The sequence below is a fragment of the Poromitra crassiceps genome, assembly GCF_964638095.1.
Source record: "Poromitra crassiceps genome assembly, chromosome: 2".
Lineage (NCBI taxonomy): Eukaryota > Metazoa > Chordata > Actinopteri > Beryciformes > Melamphaidae > Poromitra > Poromitra crassiceps.
This window is the reverse complement of record NC_139624.1, coordinates 97,078,842-97,091,955: the sequence shown is the minus strand read 5'-3', so window position 1 is coordinate 97,091,955 and position 13,114 is coordinate 97,078,842. Positions and strand designations below refer to the sequence as shown.

At 42.6% G+C, this 13,114-nt stretch overlaps 1 protein-coding gene across 2 annotated transcripts; it reads right to left on the bottom strand.

Annotated features, from left to right (window-relative positions):
* Window positions 1–1,564: 1,564 nt before the first annotated feature.
* Window positions 1,565–12,839, bottom strand: LOC310790188 (uncharacterized protein). Of its 2 annotated transcripts, none has more exons than XM_083651865.1 (5): window positions 12,712–12,839; window positions 10,019–10,242; window positions 8,501–8,713; window positions 3,968–4,174; window positions 1,565–3,056 (listed from the first exon to the last, which is right to left on the bottom strand). In XM_083651865.1, the coding sequence occupies exons 2-5, from the start codon at window positions 10,230–10,232 to the stop codon at window positions 2,677–2,679; spliced, it is 1,014 nt and encodes a 337-aa protein (XP_083507991.1). In that variant the 5' UTR covers window positions 10,233–10,242; window positions 12,712–12,839; the 3' UTR covers window positions 1,565–2,676. The 2 variants fall into 2 exon arrangements, with proteins under 2 accessions (XP_083507991.1, XP_083507990.1); XM_083651864.1 differs by lacking the exon at window positions 12,712–12,839 and adding an exon at window positions 12,523–12,587.
* Between the last annotated feature and the right edge of the window lie 275 nt (window positions 12,840–13,114).

The following is a 13,114-nucleotide window of genomic DNA, read 5'->3' as shown; positions in this document are numbered from 1 at the left end:
GGCAGTGACGCAGCACCTGCAACCACACAATTTGGGAGCAAAGGAAAGCACCAAAGACAAAATGGAGTCCCAGCTGCAGCCACACCAATGTGAGTCAAAAGGCTTCAGGCTGGATTAGGCCCACATCCTATCTACATCTCCAGCTCTGAGCTACATCGCCTCTACTCATTTAGCATCAGATTCACACTCTGGAGTATAAGCAGGTGGAGACGGTGGTTTGCTGCCTTTTTTTTTTTTTTACGATATACTGACTGATACTGGTAATGCATAAAAATGTCACTAGTGAGGTTTGTTTTATATACAGTACCTATTCATATACTTCAATCAAATGCATTCCTGCTAGCATTCCATTCCATATCAGGATTTGCAGAAAATAAATCCTCTATCGTCACGTCTCGTGCTGGTGGGAGGGAGAGCAGAAGTGACATTGGCATCCCTCCGGAGGCAGGAAGAGGGGAGCGCTGGCAGAGCGATACGCCGCTCGGCAGACCAGCATGCACCTGTCCCCTCTGGCTAGAGCAGGGGCTGAGAGAGGTCGCTCACGTTCACCCCTGCTGGTGGGACTGAAATACTTCACCCACCCACTGCCGTTACAGCCCAAGCACAGCCATCATCACCACAGCTCGTTTTGGTTGAGGAGACGAGATAGAAAGGGCGAGGAGAAGATGGAGAAGTTGTGAGTGAGTTCCATGGAAATGTGAACTAATCACTGAATGATTCATAGCAGGAGGTAGTGGTGGGGGAGAGGCAGGGAAACAGTCAGATTGGGATGTGAAAAGATAAGCAGATAGCCAGTGCGTGAATGAGAGTGACAGTGTGACAGAGTCCCATGCAAAGATAAACAGCCTGGGTGCAGCCCCTGTAATGGCTTTGCACAAGTCATTTGTCACTCCACGTGAAAAGCAAACAGCAGGGAAGGCAACGGCGACACTTTGCACTGACACTTACCATCGCCCAAGGATGTCTTAGCAAGCTTTCCCCATCTGTCTACACAACTGCTGCAGCTCACTCCTCTGGTCAGCGGGACAGGCTAAAAATACACCTACCAGCAAGCAGGGCAGAATTTTATACCATAGCTGTGCTGCTGTAGAGCACTTATTTACTATCATTTTGTAGGCAACCACGTTGCCACGGCAGCTGTGAGATTGGCTGTTCATGTTACAGTATGGTCTACCGTTTGCATTCAAAGTACAAGTAAAGCAATGTTGGAAAGTACAAGTAAAGCAACGTTGGGTTATTGATTGATATTATGACGTGAACATGGCTCCGTATCTGAAAGGTTACAAGGTCAACGTCGTCTTTATCGAAGGCCATGTGTCTGTCTTAAGCAAGAAAACGTATCGATACCTGCTAACTCATTTTAAGTTGATCGAGATAAGTGTCAGCAGCACACCTATAATGTTGTCCCACAGTTCCTTGGATATGAACAGAGTAGAAACTGAAGTCATTAGGACTATGTATGAACAATCAGTATTTTCATTTATGATTTGTTCGCATTCTAGAAATGAATATTAATACAAGTGGAAACAAATGCATGTTTTATTGATCAATTCAATTACAGCATAGGAATCACAGGATCAAGTCAATAAAATATTTTCAGAATGCCTATGAACAATTATCACCCTAAACAGAAAATATGCCACCATACATAATGTAGTGTTGGAAAAAATCTAGATTGACAATCCACCAAGATTTGATTTTGTCAGCACTGCCATCTTGTGGGTGCTTCTAACACTACATAACTCTGCCCTTTCATTTAAATTGTATTGTTTTTTAACTAAATCAAACGAGATATACAAGTAAATTTGTACAACTGTCAAATAGAAAATATACAGAATACACGTATATTATATTTAAGTATATATACTGGGGGGAAAAACTTGTTTTCACGTAAAGAAAATATTAAGAATTATGTAAAAATGCTACATAAAACAAAGGGACTCAAATCCAGTAGTTCAATTTTGGATGTAGAACTTGATTTTGTGAAGGCATTATGTTTTATACTCCAAGTCACCCCTTCTCAATATACACTACAGTGCAGTCCATGTTTGGACAGTGACACATTTAATGTAGTTTGGCTCTGTACTCCAGCTAATTGGATTAGAAATGAAACTACTATGGGGAGACTGTGCATGTGCAGATTGAAGAAATAAAATGAACTAACACCATATAAAACCATCCTCCTATGGGGGACAAAGTGGAAGACACCGGATAAAGCACCGGAAACACAGGGCAGATGACATTCCCTGTAGTAATGGGTACCAGCCTGGTGACGCAAGGTTAGATGATGTCTATTCACCTTATGTAGCCCTACAACCAAATATTAAACATGACTTCACTAACAAAGACCACGGCAAGCGTATATGGTATGAAAAGTTATTGGATTGAGAAGGATTGGGGAAGGATGAGAGCCGTGTGTAGTGGGATGATCAGAGATGGAGGAGAGGGATAAAGGAGGTTGATTGCGGGTAGGTCTGAGTGCACCTGAAATGCTTGAATTCCGACACAGTTCACTCGATAATGTACATATCCTCAAATGACATCTAACAGTATGCACTTTAACCTCACAATCATAGTTTCATTTCAAATGCAATGCTGGAATGCAGAGCCAAAACAACAACAAAAAGGTTCACTGTCCAAATAATTGTGGGGTGCACAGTAGTAGTACAATGATTATTAACCAATCAAAATGGATTCTGCAGCTCCCCCTAGCTGTTGAAGATGTGTATGTAATCCTCTGGTCCTTTTCCCTGAGATGGGCAGAAGCTCGCCGCTGGCTTTCATCTGGTCGATTCTCCTGGACAGTTCAGCATCCGTATCAATGACCAGCGAACACCTCTGGGCATAGCTGACCAGAGTCTCTTCTCCTTGACGGAACATGCCCACCAAGGGGACGATGTCTTTGCCAGCTATATGGAGCTCAGCGATGGACGCCGTGTTGGCGATGGTGTTCCGGTCGATTCCATGATGGCGGAAAGCTTCGCTCATACTCTTCTTCTTGATGAAGGCAGACAGGACTTGTTTGTAGCGGTGGATGACGTACTGGACACCGGTAGCTATGGGGAAAATAGAAGAGAAAGATATGACGGCGTTGGCGTCGTATGTGCAATGAGCATTTATTACAGAAGAGATGAAAATATTAAATATTTACAGAGATTGGCACGATTACCATGCGAAAAAGCAATACAATTCTCAAAAAGTCTCACTTACCAGTCTGGGAAGAAATAAATGTTTTTCAAGTCGTCCTCAACTCAGCTGTCTACTTTCCAGGCAATGGGTCGTTTGTGAAAATATCTGGGTTTTGCACCCAGTTATGGTTTGAGTTGAAGTCATGTATCCTCCCCCATATAAACGCAAGATCGTTTGCATTTCTTGCGAACTTTAAAGAGAGGGAGGAGCTTTCACTCATTGATTTGTTTGATCAATCAAACATCATACAACTTTTTTTGCAATGACCGCCGTAGGATGATGTGTTTTTATTTATGCAGGGGAAATTGAATGAGCATGTATACTGTTTTCCCCAGCAACGCTCTGATTCATATCAGAGTTAGAGTTACACTCACCCAGTACAACCACAGTCGTGCACTTATGGCTGCTGAGCAGCTGTGGTTTCAATGCCTTGTGCAAAGGTAGTTAATGAGGGGAGAATGTTCTTTCATTCACTTTTCCCACATTGATTTTCCCAGCTCATCCAGGAACTCAAACTGATGGCCCTTTAAGTCACAAGCCCGCTTCTCCAACCTCTAGCTCCTGCTGCCCCAACAGACAAACGGTGTTTACAAAATATCCAATAGATTTAGTATGAGTCTGCAAGTGGTTCCAGATGGGTGGGGTTTACTTCCCTCTGGACACTGTATATGGTGTCAGGCAAGATGTCATAGACTGAGAAGTGTACTGAACTAATCTGAACTTGTCTTCCCTTTGATCCAGGCATGGCTCACAATGACATGATGTGATTACAGGTTACCTCTCTTCCTGCTGTAGTCCTTCCCTTTCTTGCCTCTCCTCTTGTCCTTGTGGTGTTTCCTCCTCTTGTGTTCACTCGAAGCTGCGGACACTTCAGAGGAGCCGGACGCTTCCGAATCGCTGCCGTTGCTCACAGAGGAACTGGAAGAAGCTCTCTCTCTCTTCCGGGATTTGGTTTCCGAGTGCTGCACCTTGCTGGTTTTCGGAGCTGAGAAGTCAACGGAAATTACCCCGTGATTACTAATTCTATATGAAATGCAAAACTTTCTATTCTAGGTAACGCTTCATTTTCAGGGCTGTTAATTTCCTTATCATTATTCTGCTTGCTGGTAGGCAAGCACAATCTTGGAATCTCTCATTCTATCCAAAAGTTGTGTTTGCCATTTCTCCTATAGTTTTCACACTACATAGACATGTGAGATATCAAAACGTGCAGCTCATTGATGGCATGTGTGCTCAGACTTTGCTAAGAGATGTGTTGCACGGTTTTCGCAATATTCACGATAACGTGCGATTCCCCCCCCCCATTGACTTGAATTGGATTTTGAAATCATTTGCATTAAATTAGCTGTAGCTCAGAAACCATAAGACCTGCAGTTACCAAACGTGGTAGGTAGGTTCACTGAAACCGCTTTCAGACAGACACGGTTCTGGTTCTGGCTCTGGCTCCGTTCTGGAGTCTCACAACCTTGGTGCTTTCTGGCGAACCAGCCCGTGTTCACACCAGTTTAAGCGGAACCAAAGTGGGAGGACATTATTAGGTAGTCCTTCAGTTTTTTAAGTTTATTAATTATATGGTCTGGCGTTCGAGTGAACCCAGCCTTGGCCATCTCTTCCACAAGTTCGGCATACGACTTGCTCTTTCTTGTACTGCTTTCTAGCTTTTCTTGAGATTCGGTAGATGCCCAAATCGCCACTAAACATTTGGTTTCCTCAGGAGACCACTGTAAATAATTTTTCTCCATGTTGTCACTGCCTTCTTCTCCTTCCTGCTCGTTTTCACAGCCTAGAATGAGACACGCCCACTGATGATGTCACGGTTCCCAAGGAAAAACCAACTATTTTTTGGTTCCGCCGATAACCAACTTTTCAGGTCCTGAACCAATAATTTTTTCGGTCTGAACGCGCCGGCTGGTTCAAATTTGGGTTCGGGAACCAGAACCGGCATGGAGCCCTGCCGGTGTAAAAGCCCTAATAGTCACCTTTTACTATTGGCGGAAAAATTGCACTAGTTGACCACTAGGTGGGGCTATAACAGCACTCTTGACGTTATTTTATTACGTTAATATATTTTTTCCCTGGATTCTTTCGGTCATTCCGCATCTGCTGATATAGGCACCGCCCATTTCCGTCAAACTAGATTTTCCGCCATTTCGAATTTTTTCCAAAAGGGTTTTTTCGCTATTTCTCCTTCAAATTTTGTCCAACCTTCACCAAACCACTAGGGCTGGGTATTGGCAAGGATCTCACGATACGATACGTATCACGATACTTGGGTCACGATACGATTGTATCACGATATATTGCGATGCGATACATATTGCGATATATTGCGATATTCTACAGAATTTACTCAAAATTAAATAATAGAGCTAAAGATACAATACACTGTGTACCACCCAGGTAGTGTAATAATATGTACATCACTTTATACTGATAAGTTAGTGGACAAATTTAGTCAAAACTACTGAGTGTTGAGTGTTACTGAACGCATCGATATGGGAAACCAGATGCAGAGGCCTGGCATGGCATGGCCTGCAAAAAAATAAAAATATAATAATAATAATATCGCGATACTTGGCGTCCAAGTAGGGATGCATCGATTATTTTTTTTGATGTACGATTATAGTCTGAGAAAAAACCACGATTATCACGGTTTCACGATTATTTATGGACGTATAAAAATCACATGAGCATTCTTTGAACAGAGGTTTTATTGTATTGTCCATGCATTGTTTAAAGGTTGCTGTCTTTTGAAAGGTAAATAAAGGCAAATATTTGTCCAAAATGATAAATAAAATAAATAAAATAAACAAAGTCTGACTGTAATATTTATGACAGTAGATCTCTTTGGAACAAAACATAGTCAGGCAGGTGTATTATTTTTCTACATTTCTTTTGGATCACCTGAGTAGAGAACTTGTAAAACCTGGTGGAAAAACAGATCTAACTTATCTTTTAGTGTAAATGTTGATTAACTTTTAGTGACCTCCTATGAGAAATATAACGAATGTGGGTAATACACTTGAGTGTTATCATCAACTGTGTCATCCTCATCCATGCCTATTAGTTTGATTATTCATTTTTAATCATCTAACGTTATGCAGGTGTTGTAGAAGGTTGGAGGTGTTGGAGCCCTTAGCTGCGACTGCGACTTCGGCAGGTTTTGCAGATTGGGGAGCCGTCATCTTTAACAACACCCTGGGTGTCCTTTTTGTAACCGAAATGCTGCCATACCGATTACTTTAGACATGTTTTGGGGGGGAAGAGATCATCTCTTTGAGTTGCTTGTGGTCTCTCAGGCTCTGCCATTACGTTAGCTGTAATGCTAGCGTAGGCAAGGGAGAGATAACTAACTAGCGTTACGTCGTTACATCGATGGCCGTTCAGTAAACAAATTAAGAGGCCACGGAGACCACAGTCGCCTGACACGAACGTCAGGCGACTGTCGCATCGCGCACGTCTCTGAAAAGTTATGTTTGGCTGACGTCCATGGCTATGCTATTGGGAGCAGACTGGTGGGAGAGCTGTGTTTTGTGCACCCGCTAAAATAGTCAGTGCGGAAACGAAGCGAGGGACCGGTTCCTCTCGTTCCAGCGCTGTCTGCGCCGCATGGGAGTTTAAACTGACGGACTTATTTTGACAACAAAACACCCGGTGTTACGGAGCCTCTGCGGTTATATAACCGTGACGTTTGAAATCGCGGTTAATAGTCAAACCGGTTAACCCCTGCATCCCTACGTCCAAGTATCGATACAGTATCGGGAAATAAAATATCGCGATATATTGCCGTATCGATTATATTGCCCAGCCCTACAAACCACATCACACACCGTGTGTGGACTGTCCTGCACAAAACTTATTTTGCGGTTTTTTGAAAGACCGCACCGTTGCGATATGATCGACTTCCGAAGTTTTGGGGGTGGGGCCTAGTTCACAAAAACCGCCATAACTCCGGACTGCATTTTACGAAGCGAACCAAAATTGGTAGAGGTGTGCACGTATGTACTCTGAGCTGATAAACATACAATTGTGTCATTTCACCTATAGGGGGCGCTATAGCAACATTAAGTACCTGTATCTCACTCGCTATAAGAGCGACTGTTCCCAAATTGGGTACATAGGTTCATAGAGTACTCTTCTACTCTGGCCTAAAAAATTACACCGGTGGCGCTATAGCTGTTTGGAATCGTAACTTCTACAATCAAAAAAGGTTTCCTTGGCTCCTCCCACATCTACTCACATAGGCCCGCCCATTTCCGCCTACAACTACTTAGTACACCCTAGCAACCATCTACGAACACCCTAGCGACCAGCCAGAAACACCCTAGCAACCATTTAGTACCCTAGCAACCGCCTAGAGACGTCCTAGCTACACATTGCCGATTTGGGCTGGATTTATACTGGATGGAAGGGCGGGGTCGAGGGCAGGGGCGTTGCAAGGGGGTGGGTCATCGCGAGGGCAGCAAGCACAATTACATTTTCTTTAGGACATTTAGCTCATTCTAGTTTTACTTATTGTAGAAAGCAACTGTTAATTTCTTAGGAAGTTTCCTGGAAAGAACCATGACATTATGTACTAATTATAGTTGAAATAGAGGAACAGTTGGTAACTACCAGGTAATTTCGAAGAGTGTCTACGAAAGAACCATGAAATTATGTACATAGTAGAAAATGGGTGCAGTCTGTTTGGTGGAGTTGATGAGGAACTTATAATTTCTAAAGGAGCATCCTGGAAAAAGGAGTGTCCTGGAAACGACTGCATAAGTATAAACTATTTAATGGAAAAATAAGAGGCAGAGGTTGGCTTGGTGACCCAATTCATTATTCATGTAAGTATACATGTATATGGGAAACTAGAGGTATTTATTCAGTTATTAATTTTCTGTATAACTACGAGCTACATCATTTCAAGGTTCCTTCTTGGAAATAAATTACCAGGTACTTACCAACTCTACCACTGAACTCTTTCTCCACCTTCCCTATAATTAGTATATAATGCCATGCTGACGCTTCTTTCCAGCAAACTTCCTAACAACAATAATTACTTTCTAGGAAATTGCAATGTTACCCCTTTATATATTTCCTCCATGGTTCTTAGTTATTTGTCTTGCACTTCTCTATCATAGATATTTGTTACCTTTATTATCAGAGTTCTACAGTTTTGCTATTTGTTAATGTTGTGATCTTGAAATTTAAACTCGTTCCACTTTTGACCTCATTGTAAGTTATTCTGGAAAAGAGCATCAGCTAAATGTCTAAAATGTAAATATAAATGAGTCTATCTTGGTCTACAATCAGCTTGAGCTCTAACCTTCAAGCACAGGATTCGGTGTTGCAAAAGTCGGCAAGGAGCGATTGCTGGTGAGATTCTCGATCTGGCTCCTGAGGAACTTGCGGTCCTGCATCAGGTCCTCCACCTGCCTCTCCAGACCGGCAATGCGCTCCTGTTTGCTCTCCAGCATGCACTGCAGCTTGGTGATAGTCAGCAGCACCCTCGGGGGCAGGCGGTCTGCGCTCGAGGCAGCTAGAGGAAGGACGGGCAACAATGTAAAGGGAATTAGGACACAGGTTATGGGTTTCTATGGCCTTGATAAAATATTCTGTGCATGTACAGCATATCTCCTTTCTGTGCTGTAAAATCTAAGTTTCATTGTATGTGTGAGAGAATTTATTTATTTAACTAGAACGACCGCACCGCGGATATGCCTCCGCTAACAAGTGAACAGTCGACATCCATGTCTGTCCAGACTTTGACATTTGAGTCAAATTCCGTGAAGGCGTTACAGAGGTATTGCGATAACGAGCTTGAAAATTGTGTTCATGAGGTCACAGTGACCTTGAGTCCTTGACCTTTGACCACCAAATTGTAATCAGTTCATCCTTGAGTCCAAATGGACGTTTGAGCTAAATGTGATGAAATTCCGTCAAGGTGTTCCTGAGATATCGCGTTAACGAGCTAGGAAAATGGCGTTGGTGAGGTCACAGTGACCATGAACTTTGACCTTTGACCACCAACATCTAATCAGTTCATCCTTGAGTCCAAGTGGACGTTTGAGCCAAATGTGACTAAATTCCGTCAAGGCGTTCCTGAGATATCGCGTTAACAAATTTGAAAATGGCGTTTGTGAGGTCACAGTGACCTTGACCTTTGACCACCAACATCTAATCAGTTCCTCCTTGAGTCAAAGTGGACATTTGAGGCAAATTTGATGAAATTCCATCAAGGTGTGAGATATCGCGTTAACGAACTTCGGACAGACGGACAACCCACCTGGCTATCGCCAGCAGAGGCATAAAAAGGTGCTACTGCTACATGCAGCATTTCAATGTCAATAAATCAATACAGCATAAACTTAAGACACTACTATGATCATAAACAAACGAGACCATCTCTGAGAAGACTGGCAGCCTCAACACAGCATTTTACATTGTGTGCTACCAGGCTGGATGTTGTGGCAAAACAGTACAAAACAGGAAGTGAGTTTGTGGCACTGGCAGATGGTGGAAGTAGTCAAATCACTTCCAACATGTTTCTCCTGGAACCTTTGATAGCAGTAAAAGCAGTAAAGATTGGAAGCAGCAGGTTTTAATGGGAAATGTGGTCTTAACTTGTGGTTAAACACAAGCTCAATATAGACCACCGGCTTGAGATTGAGGCTACCAATCTACCAATCATCTGAACCATTGTTTCATTTGTTTTGAGTAATTACAGCAAGGTATGACAATGAAGTTGACAACGACACACTGATGTTGTAAAATGCTACACAGGCCACCAAGTACTACAGCAAATTACAGTCACAAATGATTACAGGTGTTAAACTGTTCTTACTAGGCATGGCACTGCTGGGTGTGTTGTCCTGAACCGCATCAGCAGAGGCCCCTCCTTGGAAGTTCTCCCACTTGATGATGTTGAGTTCATCCTGCTCCTGCTTCAGCCAGGCCGGGGAGGTCACCCTCTCCCTGTCCTTACTCCTCACAGAGCTGGAGTCAATCTCCACACAGGGGGAATATGCTGATGCCTCCTGCTGCCACACCGACGACATCTCCCTGAACCTGGACACACAAGGGTGTATGTCAGGGATACTCAACTTGCTTTGCCCGGGGGCCACTTTCGTGAAATGATAGAAGGCCAGGGGCCAGTTAATAAACAAACAATATAAATGTTTCTGTAGCGGATTGTAGGTTTTTGGGGTGTCAGCCGGAGTTTAGTCTGACAATGTTGTGCACACCGGATAGTTAGTTAGGTTAAGTTAGTTAGGTTAAGTCATACATGGGCAACATACGGCCCGCGGGCCGTATGCGGTTCGCCAAACTGTTGCACTAGAAGTTATAAATCAGAAAGACTAGTGGTTATAGTTACATACACTGTCGCCTAAGTGACGTCACTTTCTCTACCGGCAAAGCTGAAGACCGGCGACATGCCACGAGCTTCCACGAGCTATGTCGTTTTTATATGAAACTAACCCCTACGTTTCAGTTTGACGACAAACTGTGACTTTCTTGACATGCAAAGTTACGTTTTAAATTGACAAAATTAGCGTTGGCAGTGGCACTCCGTGGCACAATTCAAACGGGATCAAAAAAGTAACCTTATTCTCCGTCCACCGCCATTCATATTACAGGGAGAAAGCAGGAAATGACGTTTCACTTCGGCTCTCTATTTGCACATAGTGGAGGTTCGTGATAACTCAGTCCATTGATTTGTGTCATTAGTGTATAACAACACGGCAAGGACATCCATCTGTGACTAGGCTCTTTCACTTTGTTCCCCTAAAACTAGCATTTTGGAGAGGGAGAGATATATATCCTCTCAGGAGGATACCTGGCTAAAATACTTTAAAAAGCAAAATACTCCACTGATGTAGGTTAAGACTTGAATTTGTGCAATTTCCAAATTTCTCTCTTGCTTTCGTTTTATGGGATTCTACCCGACTTCGGTTGACTCCTTGTACTCCGTAGTTATAGGCTACTATAACTACAGTGTGGTACCCCGTAATTAGCCTATAAGTACAGATCTTGTTACCCTCTAGTTACAGTCTAAATTCACTCCTTGTACCCCATAGTTATACTATAACTACAGTGTGGTACCCCGTAATTAGCCTATAAGTACAGATCTTGTTACCCTCTAGTTACAGTCTAAATTCACTCCTTGTACCCCATAGTTATACTATAACTACAGTGTGGTACCCCGTAATTAGCCTATAAGTACAGATCTTGTTACCCTCTAGTTACAGTCTAAATTCACTCCTTGTACCCCATAGTTATACTATAACTACAGTGTGGTACCCTGTAATTAGCCTATAAGTACAGATCTTGTTACCCTCTAGTTACATGCTTATTTGCGGGCTGTATTCTAAAGCGTTACCGTCAAGAAAGTCGCAGTTTGTTGCCAAACTGTTGCACTAGAAGTTATAAATCAGAAAGACTAGCGGTTACATACACTGTCGCCTAAGTGACGTCACTTTCTCTACTTCCACAAGCTATGTAGTTTTTATACGAAACGAAACTAACCCCTACGTTTCAGTTTGACGACAAACTGTGACTTTCTTGACATGCAAAGTTACCTTTTAAATTGACAAAATTAGCGTTGGCACCCCGTGGCACAATTCAAACGGGATCAAAAAAGTAACCTTAAAAAAGTAATCGCCATTCATATTTTTCGCAGCGCTGGTACAGGGAGAAAGCAGGAAATGACGTTTCACTTCACATAGTGGAGGTTCGTGATAACTCAGTCCATTGATTTGTGTCATTAGTGTATAACAACACGGCAAGGACATCCATCTGTGACTAGGCTCTTTCACTTTGTTCCCCTAAAACTAGCGTTTTGGAGAGAGAGAGATATATATCCTCTCAGGAGGATACCTGGCTAAAATACGTTAAAAAGCAAAATACTCCACTGATGTAGGTTAGATATTTCATGCGTGGTTGGTTATGTGCACCATTTGACGTTTCCATGGAGATGAGCCCCAGTGTAAACACCCCAAAACTAGCTAGTACAAGTCACTCCAGATTAATTATGGTGCAGTAATTACCTTCATTTGCCTTTAACGATCACCCTTAGCATAGCGTGTGAACAGGCGAAAAGGAGATATAGCATAAATTTAGATATTATTTAGCTAGCTACTAGGTTACATCGTTGCCACAGGATATAACAACACCAATACTGTAGCTACGTTAGCTATAAACTCAACTAGCCTAGCAAACACACGCTCTAACGCTATATCTAACGCTATGCTCTGTTACAGGATTTCTACTGTTTATTTGGTCGGTAACTTAGGCGGCTTCTTAATCAATATTGAGCAAATTAAACATAGTTAACCAAGATATAGTTACCTTATGAAACTTAGCATAACAGAGATAGGACGGCTCGGCTAGCACAAAGAGCGAAGGCTTTTTCCTTGCAGTGGTTTAATTATACTGCCAAGATGGATGCTAATGACTGCTTCTAGTATATAATTAACGTTGCCAGCCAGGAAAAAACGAGGGCCAACAAAAGCCTGGGAAACACCGCGGACAACGTACCTTCAAGAGTCCAGCGGGAAAAAACAGTCCCGTGTTTGTATTACCACGTCGCTACCTCACTTTGCGTAAAATGTGTGTTTTGCCCAAATATAAACAGATGAGCGAAACAATGCGCGACTACAACAGCATTTGTTGGCGCTCCGTGTATGTGTAGAGGCTGAAAAATGATGCTGCCTTCAGGTGCTCATCACAAACTTGTACATCCGAGCTATGTGCCGGGAAAGCACGACCTTTTCAAAAGTAATCGTTTTGTGCACTGGTATTTTATTTGTTTAACAGTATTTGTTTATGTAGACTTTCATTTCGTAGTGTATAATTTTCCTAATTTAATTTTGCCCATACACAATTAAATTGCCTAATCCTATGCCTGGAAAACAACTGTAGGGTAACAGTACAGTGCTAT